This window comes from Coregonus clupeaformis, chromosome 14, assembly GCF_020615455.1.
Source record: "Coregonus clupeaformis isolate EN_2021a chromosome 14, ASM2061545v1, whole genome shotgun sequence".
NCBI classification, from domain to species: domain Eukaryota; kingdom Metazoa; phylum Chordata; class Actinopteri; order Salmoniformes; family Salmonidae; genus Coregonus; species Coregonus clupeaformis.
This window is the reverse complement of record NC_059205.1, coordinates 20,058,629-20,078,583: the sequence shown is the minus strand read 5'-3', so window position 1 is coordinate 20,078,583 and position 19,955 is coordinate 20,058,629. Positions and strand designations below refer to the sequence as shown.

Sequence of the window (19,955 nt, the reverse complement as noted above, 5' to 3'; positions counted from 1 at the left end):
TTCTGTCTCTCACTGTTCAAATAAACCTACCATTAAAATTATAGACTGATAATTTATTTGTCTGTGGGCAAACGTACAAAATCAGCAGGGGATTAAATACTTTTTTCCCCTCACTAAGTATTCAGACCTTTTGCTATGAGACTCTAAATTTATCTCAGGTGCATCCTGTTTCCATTGATCATCCTTCAGATGTTTCTACAACTTGATTGGAGTCAACCTGTGGTAAATTCAATTGATTGGACATTATTTGGTAAGGCACACACCTGTCTATATAAGGTCCCACAGTTGACAGTGCATGTCAGAGCAAAAACCAAGCCATGAGGTCGAAGGAATTGTCCGTAGAGCTCCGAGACAGGATTGTGTCAAGGCACAGATCTGGGGAAGGGTACCAACATTTTCATGCCAGCATTGAAGGTCCCAAGAACACAGTGGCCTCCATCATTCTTAAATGGAAGAAGTTTGGAACCACCAAGACTCTTCCTAGAGCTGGCCCCCCGGCCAAACTGAGCAATCGGTGGAGAAGGGCCTTGGTCAGAGAGGTGACCAAGAACCCAATGGTCACTCCAGCAGAGCTCCAGAGTTCCTCCATGGAGATGGGAGAGCCTTCAAGAAGGACAACCATCTCTGCAGCACTCCAACAATCAGGCCTTTATGGTAGAGTGGCCAGACGGAAGCCACACCTCAGTAAAAGGCACATGACAGCCCGCTTGGAGTCTGCCAAAGGGCACCTAAAGGACTGACCATGAGAAACAAGGTTCTCTGGTCTGATGAAACCAATATTGAACTCTTTGGCCTGTATGCCAATCGTCACTTCTGGAGGAAACCTGGCACCATCCCTACAGTGAAGCATGTTGGTGGCAGCATCATGCTGTGGGGATGTTCTTCAGCAGCAGGGACTGCGAGACTAGTCAGGATCGAGGGAAAGATGAACGGAGCAAAGTACAGAGAGATCCTTGATGAAAACATGCTCCAGAGCGCTCAAGACCTCAGATTGTGGCGAAGGTTCACCTTCCAACAGGACAATGACCCTAAGCACATAGCCAAGACAATGCAGGAGTGGCTTTGAGACAAGTCTCAATGTCCTTGAGTGACCCAGCCAGAGCCCAGACTTGAACCCGATCTAACATCTCTGGAGAGACCTGAAAATAGCTGTGCATTGACGCTCCCCATCCAACCTGACAGAGCTTGAGAGGATCTGCAGAGAATAATGGGAGAAACTCCCCAAATACAGGTGTGCCAAGCTTGTAGCATCATACCCAAGAAGACTTGAGGCTGTAATCGCTGCCAAAGGTGCTTCAACAAAGTACTGAGTAAACGGTCTGAATACTTACGTAAATGTGATATCAGTTTTTTTATTTTAACATTACAGTATTGTGTGTAGATTGAGGGAAAAAAACAATGTAATACATTACAGCCTTATTCTAAAATGTAACAAATTGGAAAAAGTAAAGGGGTCTGAATACTTTCCGAATGCACTGTACACACGCACACACACATACTTTGCCTAGTCTTTAATTGCATAGACCAGGTGCCATTTGTATCATGGTCTTAAAGTAGGAGTGCTGATCTAGGATCCGTTTTGCCTTTTAGATTCTAAAGAATAAGATTACATGGCCAGGAGGGGACCTGATCCTACTTTGAGGCGCTTTGTGAATACAGGCCCAGTGCAGGGTGTGCAAATAATCTCCTGATTAGAGATGGTTTACATAGAGAAGGAAATGTGATGGGAAATGTAATAGCTACCTTTTCCTTCTTGGGCAGGACAGCCTTGTCGTCTTGTTCCTGTTTGACTGCCTGTTCTTTCACAGCTGGAGCCTCATCATCGTCACTGTGCAGGATCTGACGACTGTGTTTCCTGAACTGTTTTACTGGCGAATCAGGCTCATTGTGGACTCCATTCTGCACTTTGAGAGGACTTTTGACAGGTCTAGCAAGGATAAGAAAAAATATATACATAAGACAGACACTGCAACAAATTGTAATCATATCATCCTAGACCAGTCTGTTTGCTTTCGCCATAGCTAACTGCTTTGTCATCCAAGCCACGGATATGTCCCAAGTGGAACCCTATTCCCTTTATAGTGCTCTACTTTTGACCAGGGCCCATAGAGTTGTGGTCAAAAGTAGTGCAGTATGTAGATAATAGGGTGCCATTTGGGACGCAGAGTACTCTACCACAAACTTCAAAAACAGGTTATCAGTTTCCTGTATAGATAGTTACACCCGGTGAAAACCCTGCAATCTTCACCTCCGGCCTTAAAGCTAGAATCTGCAGTTGAAACAATAATAAAGTGGTCACCCTGCCTGTTTAGGTATAAAGCTGAGGGATGGGCCTGGAGAATTGTAACCACTCATTCATAGACAGCTATGGATGCAATGACATATCAAAATTATAGTTGTAACCATGTTGAGGCTATACAGTGTTTGTTTACATTTAAGTTCTTTACAAACATTGACGCAAAAAAGCGTATATTTTGAGTTCTGATGGGGTACGACAGTTTAAGCTCATGAGGCATTTCCAAGTTATATCCTTAAAGAATCAATGTGTATGTAAATCTTTAATTTATAAGTCCAAAAATGTATGTAGAACCTAAGGATTCTAGCTTTAAACACTTACTCTGGTTTCTCTTTCACTGGTCCATCACTCTTTTTGCTTTCCTTTTCTTTGCCAGTTTTGGGCAGGAAGAAAGCGCTTTAGGGCAAGAGAAAATTGAAGAGAAGTCAAACAACAAATATGGACTGTAAAAAGGCAAAGGTATCCATACGGAGTCTAATAACCGGGCTTCTGCGTTTGGAGACGCTTTCTCTCCGTTGGGACAGACGCGAACTAGCTAAATTGATTCAGTAGCTAGCTTTACACTTAACTGCCTAACAGTAGCTACTAAGGGTAAGTTTATAACCTACACTTATTTTTTATTTACATACTGGTAACCAGAGTCGTTTAAAAGGAATTCAAGACATGGGTGACTAGTTAACGTTAGCTTGGCTTTCTCTGTGTGTTTCATACCATGGGAGGAGGGGTTGGTTCGTTGACAGAGAGCGATGGCTAGCTAATATGCTAACTATTCTAGCTAGCTAACTGGCTGAATAAGTTGATGACGTACTCACTCAAACTGTCAAAACTAACCCAAAACTTTACATAACGTTAGACACGGATACGAATGATCTGTTTAGTGTGTTAACACACTATTGGTAGTTTGTTGTAACCGAATATTGGTGCTAAACCGTGTGTTATTGGAAGCTAGCATGCTAGTTAGCTATGGCATCATAGGATACGGTGCCCTGGGCGGTTTTCACTGAAGAATACTGTACCAAGTTAGCTAGCTGAATAAACTAAGTTAGTCTATTCCTAGAAAACATTGAACCGCTGTAGTTTACAACAATTATAATTTTAAAGTGGAAGTTGGGAGAGTTATATTTGAGTGCTTCAGTGAAACGTAAGTGAGGGAGGACCCGCTCTCTCGCTTCCCCAGATGTTCGGTTAATTTTATTCCGATCTCTTTTGCATTATTGTAGCCTTTTCTGTAGCCTGTCAACTATGTGTCTGTCTATCCCTGTTCTCTCCTCTCTGCACAGGCCATACAAACGCTTCACACCTGCACGCACGATCCACGTGGCGTTCCAGGTCTCCGGCAGCCTCTGGAACTGCCGTTCTACGGCCAACAAGGCAGAGTTAATCTCAGCCTATGCTACCCTCCAGTCCCTCGACTTCTTGGCGCTGACGGAAACATGGATTACCACAGAAAACACTGCTACTCCTACTGCTCTTTCCTGGTCTGATCATGCGTTCTCGCATACCCCGAGAGCATCTGGTCAGCGCGGCGGTGGCACAGGAATCCTCATCTCTCCCAAGTGGACATTCTCTCTTTTCCCCCTGACCCATCTGTCTATCTCCTCATTTGAATTCCATGCTGTCACAGTCACTAGCCCATTCAAGCTTAACATTCTTGTCATTTATCGCCCTCCAGGTTCCCTTGGAGAGTTCATCAATGAGCTTGACACCTTGATAAGTTCCTTTCCTGAGGATGGCTCACCCCTCACAGTTCTGGGTGACTTTAACCTCCCTACGTCTAACTTTGACTCATTTCTCTCTGCCTCCTCCTTTCCACTCCTCTCCTCTTTTGACCTCACCCTCTCACCGTCCCCCCCTACTCACAAGGCAGGCAATACGCTTGACCTCATCTTTACTAGATGCTGTTTTTCTACTAATCTCATTGGAACTCCCCTCCAAGTCTCCGACCACTACTTTGTATCCTTTTCTCTCTCGCTCTCCTCCAACACTACTCACTCTGCCCCTACTCAGATGGTAATGTGCCGTCGCAACCTTCGCTCGCTCTCTCTCCCGCTACTCTCTCCTCTTCCATCCTATCATCTCTTCCCTCTGCTAAATCCTTCTCCCTCTGATCTCCTGATTCTGCCTCCTCAACCCTCCTCTCCTCCCTTTCTGCATTTTTTGACTCTCTATGTCCCCTATCCTCCCGGCCGGCTCGGTCCTTCCCTCCTGCTCTGTGGTTTGACGACTCATTGCGAGCTCACAGAACAGGGCTCCGGGCAGCCGAGCGGAAATGGAGGAAAACTAGACTCCCTGCGGACCTGTCATCTTTTCACTCCCTCCTCTCTACATTTTCTTCCTCTGTTTCTGCTGCTAAAGCCACTTTCTACCACTCTAAATTTCAAGCCTCTGCCTCTAACCCTAGGAAGCTCTTTGCCACCTTCTCCTCCCTACTGAATCCTCCTCCCCCTCTGTGGATGACTTCTTCAACCATTTTGAAAAGAAGGTTGACGACATCCAATCCTCATTTATTAAGTCAAATGACACCGCTGGTCCTGCTCACACTGCCCTACCCTATGCTTTGACTTCTTTCTCCCCTCTCTCTCCAGATGAAATCTTGCGACTTGTGACGGCCGGCCGGCCTCCCTCCCAACAACCTGCCCGCTTGACCCTATCCCCTCCTCTCCAGACCATTTCCGGAGACCTCACCTCGCTCATCAACTCATCCTTGACCGCTGGCTATGTCCCTTCAGTCTTCAAGAGAGCGAGAGTTGCACCCCTCCTCAAAAAACCTACAATCGATCCCTCCGATTTCAACAACTACAGACCAGTATCCCTTCTTTCTTTTCTCTCCAAAACTCTTGAGCGTGACGTCTCTAGCCAACTCTCCTGCTATCTCTCTCAGAATGACCTTCTTGATCCAAACCAGTTTTGTAGGTTCATGCTCTACAACATTCGCAGAGTACGACCCTACCTTACACAGAAAGAGGCACAGGTCCTAATCCAGGCACTTGTCATCTCCCGTCTGGATTACTGCAACTCACTGTTGGCTGGACTCCCTGCCTGTGCCGTTAAACCCCTACAATTTATCCAGAACGCTGCAGCCCGTCTGGTGTTCAACCTTCCCAAGTTCTCTAATGTCACCCCGCTCCTCCGCACACTCCACTGGCTTCCAGTTGAAGCTCACATCTACTACAAAACCATGGTGCTTGCCTACGGAGCTGAGGGGAACGGCACCTCCTTACCTTCAGGCTCTGATCAGACCCTATACCCAAACGAGGGTACTACATTCATCCACCTCTGGCCTGCTAGCCCCCCTACCTCTATGGAAGCACAGTTCCCGCTCAGCCCAGTCAAAGCTATTCACTGCTCTGGCACCCCAATGGTGGAACAAGCTCCCCCACGACGCCAGGACATTGTCTCCGTGCTGCTGTGCTGTTTGTTGCTACTTGGCTACCTGCCAAACTATTCACGTTTTACTTTTAATAAACGTTTAATCAATCTCTGTGTTCAACAAATTTACCAACTTTTTAGTTTTGTCCTCACTCATCTTTTTTCGTTAAACTTTTTCACCCCGGACGTTTTATCCCGAGACAGAAGAGTCCTTTTCCTGTGCGTTTTAGCTGCCAACTTTACTTTATTTTCCTTTCTTCCATCGCAACTTTTTTCCCTTATTCAACTTTTTCACTCCGGACGCTTTATCTGGACATGGTTCGTCAACATCTTCAACAGCCGAAGCTAAGTAGTAACATTAACATGATGTCTTCTAATTGCAGTCGCTGTACTCATAATATACAGGAGAACGATCGCCTTACGGCGAGAATAGCTGTGCTACAAGCCCAGCTTCAGACGCAATCGTTAGGCAAGGGTAATTTCAGTGTAGGAAAGGAAGAAACAGCGTCTGTGCCACCAGTAAGTACAGACAGTAACGTTAGTATAAATCCCCCCGCACAGTCCCCGCAGCCGGACAACTTTCTCATGGCTTCTGGAGGGAAATACTGTTGGAATGCTCAACCGGTGTCGCTCATTCAGCCGACAGAAACCTTCAACCGGTTTTCCCCATTATGTAGCGAGTCGGAGTCTGAGTCTGAGTCTTCTCTTGTCTCTACTCCTCCCGTTACGGGGTCTGAGACGCCGAAGGCTCCCACCATTAGCTCTGACAAATTGAAAACCCTAGTCATTGGCGACTCCATTACCCGCAGTATTAGACTTAAAACGAATCACCCAGCGATCATACACTGTTTACCAGGGGGCAGGGCTACCGACGTTAAGGCTAATCTAAAGATGGTGCTGGCTAAAGCTAAAACTGGCGAGTGTAGAGAGTATAGAGATATTGTTATCCACGTCGGCACCAACGATGTTAGGATGAAACAGTCAGAGGTCACCAAGTGCAACATAGCTTCAGCGTGTAAATCAGCTAGAAAGATGTGTCGGCATCGAGTAATTGTCTCTGGCCCCCTCCCAGTTAGGGGAAGTGACGAGCTCTACAGCAGAGTCTCAGCACTCAATCGCTGGTTGAAAACTGTTTTCTGCCCCTCCCAAAAGATAACATTTGTGGATAATTGGCCCTCTTTCTGGGACTCACCCACAAACAGGACCAAGCCTGACCTGCTGAGGAGTGACGGACTCCATCCTAACTGGAGGGGTGCTCTCCTCTTATCTACCAACATAGATAGGGCTCTAACTCCTCTAGCCCCACAGTGAAATAGGGTGCAGGCCAGGCAGCAGGCTGTTAGCCAACCTGCCAGCTTAGTGGAGTCTGCCAATAGCATAGTCAGTGTAGTCAGCTCAGCCATACCCATTGAGACTGTGTCTGTGCCTCGACCTAGGTTGGGCAAAACTAAACATGGCGGTGTTCACCCTAGCAATCTTATTAGGATAAAGACCTCCTCCATTCCTGCCATTATTGAAAGAGATCGTGATACCTCACATCTCAAAATAGGGTTACTTAATGTTAGATCCCTCACTTCAAAGGCAGTCATAGTCAATGAACTAATCACTGATCATAATCTTGATGTGATTGGCCTGACTGAAACATGGCTTAAGCCTGATGAATTTGCTGTGTTAAATGAGGCCTCACCTCCTGGTTACACTAGTGACCATATTCCCGTGCATCCCGCAAAGGCGGAGGTGTTGCTAACATTTACGATAGCAAATTTCAATTTACAAAAAAAAATGGCGTTTTCATCTTTTGAGCTTCTAGTCATGAAATCTATGCAGCCTACTCAATCACTTTTTATAGCTACTGTTTACAGGCCTCCTGGGCCATATACAGCGTTCCTCTCTGAGTTTCCTGAATTCCTATCAGACCTTGTAGTCATAGCAGATCATATTCTAATTTTTGGTGATTTTAATATTCACATGGAGAAGTCCACAGACCCACTCCAAAAAGTCTTTCGGAGCCATCATCGACTCAGTGGGTTTTGTCCAACATGTCTCTGGACCTACTCACTGCCACAGTCATACTCTGGACCTAGTTTTGTCCCATGGAATAAATGTTGTAGATCTTAATGTTTTTCCACAAAATCCTGGACTATCGGACCACCATTTTATTACGTTTGCAATCGCAACAAATAATCTGCTCAGACCCCAACCAAGGAGCATCAAAAGTCGTGCTATAAATTCTCAGACAACACAAAAATTCCTTGATGCCCTTCCAGACTCCTTCTGCCTACCCAAGGACGTCAGAGGACAAAAATCAGTTAACCACTTAACTGAGGAACTCAATTTAACCTTGCGCAATACCCTAGATGCAGTTGCACCCCTAAAAACGAAAAACATTTGTCATAAGAAACTAGCTCCCTGGTATACAGAAAATACCCGAGCTTTGAAGCAAGCTTCCAGGAAATTGGAACGAAATGGCGCCACACCAAACTGGAAGTCTTCCGACTAGCTTGGAAAGACAGTACCGTGCAGTACCGAAGAGCCCTCACTGCTGCTCGATCATCCTACTTTTCCAACTTAATCGAGGAAAATAAGAATAATCCAAAATTTCTTTTTGATACTGTTGCAAAGCTAACTAAAAAGCAGCATTCCCCAAGAGAGGATGGCTTTCACTTCAGCAGTAATAAATTCATGAACTTCTTTGAGGAAAAGATCATGACCATTAGAAAGCAAATTACGGACTCCTCTTTGAATCTGCGTATTCCTCCAGGGCTTAGCTGTCCTGGATCTGCACAGCTCTGCGAGGGCCTGGGATCGGGAGAGACACTTAAGTGTTTTAGTACTATATCTCTTGACACAATGATGAAAATAATCATGGCCTCTAAACCTTCAAGCTGCATACTGGATCCTATTCCTACTAAACTGCTGAAGGAGCTGCTTCCTGTGCTTGGCCCTCCTATGTTGAACATAATAAACAGCTCTCTATCCACCGGATGTGTACCAAACTCACTAAAAGTGGCAGTGATAAAGCCTCTCTTGAAAAAGCCAAACCTTGACCCGGAAAATATAAAAAACTATCGGCCTATATCGAATCTTCCATTCCTCTCAAAAATTTTAGAAAAAGCTGTTGCGCAGCAACTCACTGCCTTTCTGAAGACAAACAATGTATACGAAATGCTTCAGTCTGGTTTTAGACCCCATCATAGCACTGAGACTGCACTTGTGAAGGTGGTAAATGACCTTTTAATGGCGTCAGACCGAGGCTCTGCATCTGTCCTCGTGCTACTAGACCTTAGTGCTGCCTTTGACACCATCGATCACCACATTCTTTTGGAGAGACTGGAAACCCAAATTGGTCTACACGGACAAGTTCTGGCCTGGTTTAGATCTTACCTGTCGGAAAGATATCAGTTTGTCTCTGTGAATGGTCTGTCCTCCGACAAATCAACTGTACATTTCGGTGTTCCTCAAGGTTCCGTTTTAGGACCACTATTGTTTTCACTATATATTTTACCTCTTGGGGATGTTATTCGAAAACATAATGTTAACTTTCACTGCTATGCGGATGACACACAGCTGTACATTTCAATGAAACATGGTGAAGCCCCAAAATTGCCCTCGCTAGAAGCCTGTGTTTCAGACATAAGGAAGTGGATGGCTGAAAACTTTTTACTTTTAAACTCGGACAAAACAGAGATGCTTGTTCTAGGTCCCAAGAAACAAAGAGATCTTCTGTTAAATCTGACAATTCATCTTGATGGTTGTAAAGTCGTCTCAAATAAAACTGTGAAGGACCTCGGCGTTACTCTTGACCCTGATCTCTCTTTTGACGAACATATCAAGACTGTTTCAAGGACAGCTTTTTTCCATCTACGTAACATTGCAAAAATCAGAAATGTTCTGTCCAAAAATGATGCAGAAAAATTAATCCATGCATTTGTTACTTCTAGGTTAGACTACTGCAATGCTCTATTTTCCGGCTACCCGGATAAAGCACTAAATAAACTTCAGTTAGTGCTAAATACGGCTGCTAGAATCCTGACTAGAACCAAGAAATTTGATCATATTACTCCAGTGCTAGCTTCCCTACACTGGCTTCCTGTTAAGGCAAGGGCTGATTTCAAGGTTTTACTGTTAACCTATAAAGCGTTACATGGGCTTGCTCCTACCTATCTTTCCGAGTTGGTCCTGCCGTACATACCAATACGTACGCTACGGTCACAAGACGCAGGCCTCCTAATTGTCCCTAGAATTTCTAAGCAAACAGCGGGAGGCAGGGCTTTCTCCTATAGATCTCCATTTTTATGGAACAGTCTGCCTACCCATGTGAGAGACGCAGACTCGGTCTCAACCTTTAAGTCTTTACTGAAGACTTATCTCTTCAGTAGGTCATATGATTGAGTGTAGTCTGGCCCAGGAGTGTGAAGGTGAACGGAAAGGCTCTGGAGCAACGAACAGCCCTTGCTGTCTCTGCCAGGCCGGTTCCCCTCTCCACTGGGGTTCTCTGCCTCTAACCCTGTTGCAGGGGCTGAGTCACTGGCTTGCTGGTGCTCTTTCATGCCGTCCCTGGGAGGGGTGCGTCACTTGAGTGGGTTGAGTTACTGACGTGATCTTCCTGTCTGGGTTGGCGCCCCCCTTGGTTTGTGCTGTGGTGGAGACCTCTGTGGGCTATACTGGCCTTGTCTCAGGATTGTAAGTTGGTGGTTGAGGATATCCCTCTAGTGGTGCGGGGCTGTGCTTTGGCAGAGTGGGTGGGGTTATATCCTTCCTGTTTGGCCCTGTCCGGGGTTTCTTCGGATGGGGCCACAGTGTCTCGGACCGCTCCTGTCTCAGCCTCCAGTATTTATGCTGCAGTAGTTTATGTGTCGGGGGGCTGGGGTTAGTTGGTTATACCTGGAGTACTTCTCCTGTCTTATCCAGTGTCCTGTGTGAATTTAAGTATGCTCTCTCTAATTCTCTCGTTCTCTCTTTCTCTCTGAGAACCTGAGCCCTAGGACCATACGTCAGGACTACCGGGCATGATGACACCTTGCTGTCCCCAGTCCGCCTGGCCTTGCTGCTATTCCAGTTTCAACTGTTCTGCCTGCGGTTACGAAACCCCTACCTGTCCCAGACCTGCTGTTTTCAACTCTTAATGATCGGCTATGAAAAGCCAACTGAGAGACCTGAGCCCTAGGACCATACGTCGGGACTACCGGCCGTGGTGACTCCTTGCTGTCCCCAGTCCGCCTGGCCTTGCTGCTATTCCAGTTTCAACTGTTCTGCCTGCGGTTATGGAACCCCCTACCTGTCCCAGACCTGCTGTTTTCAACTCTTAATGATCGGCTATGAAAAGCCAACTGAGATTTATTCCTGATTATTATTTGACCATGCTTGTCACTTATGAACATTTTTGAACATCTTGGCATGGTTCTGTTATAATCTTCACCCGGCACAGCCAGAAGAGGACTGGCCACCCCTCATAGCCTGGTTCCTCTCTAGGTTTCTTCCTAGGTTTTCGCCTTTCTAGGGAGTTTTTCCTAGCCACCGTGCTTCTACACCTGCATTACTAGCTGTTTGGGGTTTTAGGCTGGGTTTCTGTACAGCACTTCGAGATATTAGCTGATGTAAGAAGGGCTATATAAAATAAAATTGATTGACAGCGGAGTCACTGACCACCTTCCGGAGACACTTGAAACCAGTAATCCTTCTACCCCCCATTTAAAAAAAAAGGGGGAAAAAGGAGTGGTTGTCCCACTGGCTATTCTAAGTTGAATGCACCCATTTGTAAGTCGCTCTGGATAAGAGCGTCTGCTAAATGACTTAAATGTAAATGTAATAGCTAGATATATATTTAGGTAGGTGTCAACTTGAATTTTGAAACAGTCAGTATTGGGGTGTTAGGTCTAGTGACAAAACCTGGACGCTGAGCGAGAATTCTGTTTGACGATGGTGCTCACTTTATAAATCATGATATTTTGATCAACTGAATTAAATTGAAATATTTTTGCATAAATATCTTCCTTAATATGTTGTGAATAAGGTATGTTAATGTTGTCTGATAAACCGTTTGCGAGAATTTCTCTATCTGGGAGCTCCCTCAAATCAGTGGGGCCAGAGCGGTTTGATGCTTCGTCCATTTCGGGAGGTGTTATCTTGTCCAATCATAAACAATTTGCCTACCAACTCGAAGTATACAAGTTGACTGACGTCTGGAAGGAGTTTTGTGGAGCAAGCTCAAAAATCGCCAGAGTGATAAGGTAGGCAAGCTTTCATCTACATTGACCATATGCATTTGACGCAAAAACATATATCGCCAGGTAACGCGTTATGCCCCGTGTAGATTAGCACGCGGTAAATTGCTGTGTGCCGCGTCAGCCGCCCAGTGTGGCTCGCTTGTGGGCGTGCTGGCAGCACATTCGATTGTGCATCAAGAATTCCACATAGCAAGTTTGTATGAAGGTCTGGTTATTTACAGGTAAATAGTAATATGTTCTAAACCGCTCTGGTAACAACCAAACTTTGCTGCCCTGTTTCCAATCGTAAGTAAATACATTTTGAAAATGTAAAAAAAACTATGTATTATTAGCTAACTAGCTACAGTGCATGCTAACTCAAATGAGCTGCTAACGTACCTAGCCAGCCATCTAGCCAACTTTACTTACTGTATAGATAGCTAGCTAAGTGAATTCAGTTTGACCAGCTAGCTAATTTGAAGTTAGGTAGCTATCTTGATGTATTTATCATTGGAAGAAAAGAAAAACTCCAATTGCATTTGTATGTAGCTAGCTAACAGCCATGGAGGAGGGTGAAAGGATAGCAGCCCCATCTGTCAAAGTGAGAGAGTAGGCTATTCTGGATAGGGTAGGTCCTTTTGTGTAGTTCCAGTCCCTAGAAGTGAGGACGGAGATAATAGTAACATAATATTCAGTGCGGTCTAATTTGAGTGTAATGAAGTCTGTTTCTTGTGATGTTTTCTGTCCTCAGATACAGAGAGCTGTGAAAGCCTGTCTGCAGTTGAAGAGGTCCCAATGAAGAGCAGTGGTTCTCAGTCCTGGTCCTGGGGACTCAAAGGGGTGCACATTTTTGTTTTTGCCTTAGCACTACAAAGCTAATTCAAATGATCAAGTCATCATCAAGCTTCAAGTGGTATTTATGTATTCATTTGTGATGCTATCCTTGATATGATCCTGCTATTGTCACATGCTACACATGCACGCGTGTGCACATGCATCTATCTATCCAATGTTATCATTAATTGTTATAAGGGATATTATACTTTAGTAATCCACAATGACCTGGTGATGTAAAAGTAGAATAATGACATTCTTCCAAATTCCTACAGATACCTTGTAATTGGAGATTCCTTCAAAATGATTGCCTACAGTTACCGTGTAGGGCACTGCAAGGTTGGGTGACCAGAGCCATCTGGGACTGTCTCCTGGGGGAATTCAGGCGTGTGAAGGCTACCTGTGTCCTGCATAACTGCATGAGGATGGACACGAGGACCAGGAGGGGATCTGCAGCTTGCCGCCGTGTGCCCGATGAGAGGTCTACTGCCCTGCAGGATGTTTCAAGGATGGGGGCCAACAACGCAGTACGGGAGGCAATCCATGTGCGGGAGATCTTCACCTCCTACTTCTTTGAAGAGGGTGCTGTTCCCTGGCAACACCACAGACTACCCTACGCACAACCAAATGCTCTTTTAAGAGCCATCCACATGGCAATACGAGTATTCTTCTATTTACTTAGCTATGTCAACTGCAGTTATTACATTCCCAGTTTCTCTCCCTTTGATTTCTACTTCTCAGGTGAGGGTGCTGTTCAGGTAAGGGTGATGTCTGTACAAAAACAAAACAGGCTCTTAAGAGTCACCCATATTGACAACATTTAGAACAATTAGACACCCTATAGCCCACACCTACACACGTGTATCAATCTGATTGATGGATTGTGTTGTGCAGTAAGCAAGCTCAGGTGTATAACTGTGGCTCCTTCCACCTTCAAAGAATAGGCGAGAGGACCAACCATGGAGAATAGTAAGACACTTCATTATTTCTATAACTACGCTATATTGTTTGTCCTCATGTGTCTGTGCATGTTTTTCAGTATAAAGTACTCTGCAGCCACTTAGTGTGGACACCAGGTGAGACCACACACAGATTCCCGTTGAACATTCTCTTTAACTACCTTATTTTCTCAATAACAGTCTCTCTCCTTCACTTCATCCCTCTCCCCCCCTTCTCCTTAAATCCTCTAGGTTATATCAGCTGTGTTGGTGAACCCCTCGCGCATCTGAACTGGCTACACAGAGGGCACAGCATGATCAGAGGTGAGAGGTCACTTGGTTGGGTCAACAGGAAGTCATATTAAAGAGATGCTTTACATTGAAATACAGAGAGATGTAGTAGTCCCAGAGTTAATGATACACCTCCTGATGATTACTGACAGTGTTAGAATAAAAAAACAGAAGGCTTAATCATGCTCTCTCTCCATCCGTCTCTCGTCTGCAGGTATATTTTGAAGTAAACAGAGGATGCCAACCCCCAGTCCCGTCATCACCATCTCACCCGATCTTAAGATAACCTGTGGGCCAACTGGGAGCCCAAGGCTGTTAGGAGACACCGCTAGAGACACTTATGTAATTGTGATGAACTGAGAGAATATTAGGGTAGCACTGTAATTCATTAATTAAATGCTGCCTTCCCTGCTCCTGTGTTCTTACCTCTTTCCCTTTCCCCTCTATACCCACCTCCTCTTTCTTCCTCTGTTTTTATAATGCTCACCAGATGTGCATTGAAGTACAGATTGAACTTGTATTTAGAATATGATATTACAATTATAATATCTATAATACATGTATTATGTATTTGCAACACTTGGATAATTAACTTCTTTCAATAAAGCGTTTCACATTCTCTTCTGGTTGAAATTAAGTCTCTCATTTGATGAAATACTACACCTATCCTGTGTCTTCAGATCAATGCAGATGAAGGAAATTAGATAGTGAGATGAACCGGTTTTAGAGTATTTACATGATGCATAGGAAGTGTAGTGTACTGTTTAAAATTCTGTTTCTGTATATATGAATTACAAATCAGCCTTTAACTAGTTATATCAAGTTTGTAGTCTATTGCATAGTTACAATGTGTAACCATTGATGTCCCAGGACCAGGATTGGTAAACACTGTTGAAGTGTATAATTGTAATACATACATGCAGACAAAGTGTTAAAAGACTGGAGTTTGATACTCCTGGTATTGGATATGACTGAAAAAGAATGTCTCACAGACATTCATACCTGAACTGCACCTTTATTTGCCAAGGTAGAGTACATGATCAGTGAATATATTAAATGTACAGGCTACAATGTGGGGATCTCATGCATGGTCATAACTACATGTATATAGGACTTGCATCCCTGGCACAAAGTTATATTATATTCTACTCAATCCATATGGTTCATTAATGTCATTCAGACTGTTTTGAAGTTGATACAACCGGCTATGATAGCTGAGGATCATAGTTTGGTATAAATATTAGTTCAGAAGGTTTTAGGGTCCATACACAGATTGGCTACATAGCTAGCTACACATCCATAGGCAAAAATGTATTTTTTAATCCTCCACTGCACAATAAGCAAGAAAAGTTGGTAAAAGTTTAACTTCACCGCCTCCCACGCCACCCTCTCCACTTTCCTTCCATTGAAAATGAATGGGAAGCGGTGTTTCACAGCGTGCTAGTGTACACGGGGCATTACACAGCTCAGATTCTTTGGAACAGTTTGCTTGCCCCTATCAAGATTGCATGCGGAATTGTTGAAGCTACCATAGATTTACTGCGAGTAGGTCGATATTGTTTATTGTATAACCGGTGAAAATGTCATGTTAATAGTTCATTCCGATCTTGATACGAGTTTGTTTGTTCATCGGAGTCCACCTGTGTCATGTTGGTGCCATTTTTGGAAAAGGCTTTGCCATTGACCTGTGCATTATCTCCCGCGACCTTTTGACCCGGAATTCGGACACACAAATTGTAATATTTCACCAATACCTGGTAAGGCCTACAGACATGAAACAAAGTGCACTGTACTTCTGGGAGTCGATTGTATCTCCTGAGTCGCGCAGTGGTCTAAGGCACTGCATCGCAGTGCTAGCTGTGCCACTAGAGATCCTGGTTCAAATCCAGGCTCTGTCGTAGCCGGCCGCGACCGGGAGACCCATGGGGCAGCGCACGATTGGCCCAGCGTCGTCCAGGGTAGGGGAGGGAATGGCCGGCAGGGATGTAGCTCAGTTGGTAGTGCAACGCCAGGGTTGTGGGTTCGATTCCCACGGGGGCCAGTATGAATTTTTTTTACAACTGTAAGTCGCTCTGGATAAGAGTGTCTGCTAAATGACTAAAATGTAAATGTAAAATGTATCATTTGGTACACTCAGTTCAGCTCTAAAAGCTGTTTATTTTACCCCAGTAACACCCTAGTTATATGATCAACACAAATGTGCCAATGGAGCATGACCTGTCGTGCATTGTTCACATCTTTGCAACCATACAGAAGCCAGTTATCTAACTTGGATAGTTAATTGTTCCTATTTCCTAAGCAAGTTAGATGGCAAGGAACTAATTTGACAGTGTACCTACCTGGCTGTCTAGCTAACTGGTTAGCTAGCTAGCTAGCCAGTTTCGCACAACATGCAAGCTTGAAGTTACTTGGCTAATAATGTCGAAGTGACTGACTGTACTAAAACGTTAAAGTTACTTACGCTATGCTTCGCTGCATGCTGTCTTGCAGTTTTCCGTCGTGGTAAATTGTATTTAAATGCAAATGCCTTGCTATAAACTTGGTGGCTAACAACAACACACAGACAGTAACCGCGATTGAAATGTTCCGCGCCAAAGTGACGTCAGACGTTTCGTCTTCTTCTGTGGATTTTATATGGGGGTTGGCAACCAACTTTAAGGTGCATTACCGCCACCAATTAGACTGGAGTGTGGACCAGAGACGGTGAAGGTCTAAATCAGCGTTGCCCAATCCTGTTCCTAGTGAGCTACCCTCCTGTAGGTTTTCGCTCCAACCCCAGGTGTTACTAACCTGATTCATCTTATCAACCAGCTAATTATTAGAATCAGGTGTGCTAGATTAGGGTTTGAGCAAAAACATTTACATTTTAGTCATTTAGCAGACGCTCTTATCCAGACTGCCCAACCCTAACTGTAAGTCGATAATTTTTTATATTTTTCATACGGGTCCCCCGTGTGAATCGAACCCACAACCCTGGCGTTACAAACGCCATGCTCTACCAACTGAGCTACATCCCTGCCGGCCATTCCCTCCCCTACCCTGGACGACGCTGGGCCAATTGTGCGCCGCCCCATGGGTCTCCCGGTCGCGGCCGGCCACGACAGAGCCTACAGGACGGTAGAGCTCCAGGAACAGGGTTGGGCAGTCCTGGTCTAAATTCTACCCAATAATCTTGTCTCCCTAAGGAAACGAAATACATAATTAAATACTACATCCCCTGAAGATTTCCCCAGCAGTTCACTTAATCCTGGCTCTTCAACCCCGTTATTCCTCAAATCTAATAACAATCGCTCCCTTTCTCTCACATATGATCACACCTCCAAGTCGGATGTTTCCCCTGTGTGTCCCAGTCTCAGCCTTTTGACTACACTTTCCTCCCTTCTCTCTCGGCCTGAGGACCTCCCTGCCCCCACCTTTTCCTGGATCTTATACAGGTGTCTTCCTTTACTCTCCCCGTTCCACAACTCTTGCCACTTATTTTTTAACCACTGTTCTTATTAATCCCTTGCCTTCTGTTTTACTGATTGACAATTCCATCTCAACATTAGGACGTTTAAGAGCCTGCTTGGCAATGATATCCACTTCCTCATTCCCCTCTACTCCCACATGATCTGGTACCCAGAGGAACATCACAAATACCCCATATGTTTCAACCTATACAAACACTGCAAAACCTCATACAATACATCCTGTCTGCTCTGAGACACATTAATTTTAGCTCATCAGTGCTGCACTGGAGTCAGAGTAGATCGGCAGACGTTTCTCCCGGGGACAAAATATTTGTTGTTAGTGTTGTGTTGAGCCACCGGCAGCTGCGATACTGTCGCTACAGTAGGTTAGTGACGATGATGGGGATGTCTTATGAGTCTTTAGGTAGACCAAATAGTTTTTTTTATATTCAAAAAGTACAGCACAACAATTTGACAACTGAAATATTTTATAATACACAACTACATCTCTGGAGAAGATTGTTGAGAAAGTAAGTGCACTGTTCATACAATTCATCATACAATTGCAATTTATCTGCTCTATACATGAAGTGCTTTGTACACAAAAATATTATAAAACAACCTCAAGAGGAACAATAATATTATACAATTCTAATTTCAATAACAGGCTTATTTTTCTCCCAATTTCAATTTTGTCTCATCGCTGCAACTCCACAACGGGCTCGGGAGAGGCGAAGGTCGAGTCATGCATCCTCCGAAACATGACCCGCCAAACCGCACTCCTTAGCACCCGTCCACTTAACCCGGAAGTCAGCTGCACCAATGTGTCGGCGGAAACACTGTTCAACTGACGACCGAAGTCAGCTTGCAGGCGCCCGGCCCGCCACAAGGAGTTGCTAGAGTGCGATGAGCCAAGTAAAGCCCACCCGGCCAAACCCTCCCTTAACCCGGACAACACTGGCCAATTGTGTGCCGCCCTATGGGACTCCCGGTCATGGCCAGTAGTGACATACAGTGGGGAGAACAAGTATTTGATACACTGCCGATTTTGCATGTTTTCCTACCTACAAAGCATGTAGAGGTCAAATTTTTATCATAGGTACACTTCATCTGTGAGAGACGGAATCTAAACCAAAAATCCAGAAAATCACATTGTATGATATTTAAGTAATTAATTTGCATTTTATTGCATGACATAAGTATTTGATACATCAGAAAAGCAGAACTTAATATTTGGTACAGAAACCTTTGTTTGCAATTACAGAGATCATACGTTTCATGTAGGTCATGACCAGGTTTGCACACACTGCAGCAGGGATTTTGGCCCACTCCTCCATACAGACCGTCTCCAGATCCTTCAGGTTTCGGGGCTGTCGCTGGGCAATACGGACTTTCAGCTCCCTCCAAAGATTTTCTATTGGATTCAGGTCTGGAGACTGGCTAGGCCACTCCAGGATCTTGAGATGCTTCTTACTGAGCCACTCCTTAGTTGCCCTGGCTGTGTGTTTCGGGTCGTTGTCATGCTGGAAGACCCAGCCACGACCCATCTTCAATGCTCTTACTGAGGGGAGGAGGTTGTTGGCCAAGATCTCGCGATACATGGCCCCATCCATCCTCCCCTCAATACGGTGCAGTCGTCCTGTCCCCTTTGCAGAAAAGCATCCCCAAAGAATGATGTTTCCACCATGCTTCACGGTCGGGGTGGTGTTTTTGGGGTTGTACTCATCCTTCTTTTTCCTCCAAACACGGCGAGTGGAGTTTAGACCAAAAAGCTCTATTTTTGTCTCATCAGACCACATGACCTTCTCCCATTCCTCCTCTGGATCATCCAGATGGTCATTGGCAAACTTCAGACAAGCCTGGACATGCACTGGCTTGAGCAGGGGGACCTTGCGTGCGCTGCAGGATTTTAATCCATGACGGCGTAGTGTGTTACTAATGGTTTTCTTTGAGACTGTCGTCCCAGCTCTCTTCAGGTCATTGACCAGGTCCTGCCGTGTAGTTCTGGGCTGATCCCTCACCTTCCTCATGATCATTGATGCCCCACGAGGTGAGATCTTGCATGGAGCCCCAGACCGAGGGTGATTGACCGTCATCTTGAACTTCTTCCATTTTCTAATAATTGCGCCAACAGTTGTTGCCTTCTCACCAAGCTGCTTGCCTATTGTCCTGTAGCCCATCCCAGCCCTGTGCAGGTCTACACTTTTATCCCTTATGTCCTTACACAGCTCTCTGGTCTTGGCCATTGTGGAGAGGTTGGAGTCTGTTTGATTGAGTGTGTGGACAGGTGTCTTTTATACAGGTAACGAGTTCAAACAGGTGCAGTAAATACAGGTAATGAGTGGAGAACAGGAGGGCTTCTTAAAGAAAAACTAACAGGTCTGTGAGAGCTGGAATTCTTAATGGTTGGTAGGTGATCAAATACTTATGTCATGCAATAAAATGCAAATTAATTACTTAAAAATCATACAATGTGATTTTCTGGATTTTTGTTTTAGATTCCGTCTCTCACAGTTGAAGTGTACCTATGATAAAAATTACAGACCTCTACATGCTTTGTAAGTAGGAAAAC

At 44.8% G+C, this 19,955-nt stretch overlaps 1 protein-coding gene and 1 long non-coding RNA gene across 2 annotated transcripts in view; one reads left to right on the top strand and one right to left on the bottom strand.

The window, feature by feature from the left end:
* The window catches only part of lig1 (ligase I, DNA, ATP-dependent), a 49,108-nt gene extending 35,990 nt beyond the window's left edge, over positions 1–13,118 (bottom strand). Inside the window, exons 1-3 of the mRNA XM_045224940.1 lie at positions 13,027–13,118; positions 2,618–2,692; positions 1,744–1,927 (exon numbers count right to left, since the gene is read on the bottom strand). Of these exons, the coding sequence (XP_045080875.1) occupies positions 1,744–1,927; positions 2,618–2,692; positions 13,027–13,118 (351 nt within the window). The remainder of the gene's footprint in view (positions 1–1,743; positions 1,928–2,617; positions 2,693–13,026) is intronic.
* Positions 13,119–13,648: 530 nt separating this feature from the next.
* On the top strand, positions 13,649–14,421 carry LOC123492379. Its single transcript, XR_006661753.1, has 3 exons — positions 13,649–13,781; positions 13,896–13,967; positions 14,149–14,421. It is a non-coding gene; the product is annotated as an uncharacterized LOC123492379 (long non-coding RNA).
* Positions 14,422–19,955: the final 5,534 nt, after the last annotated feature.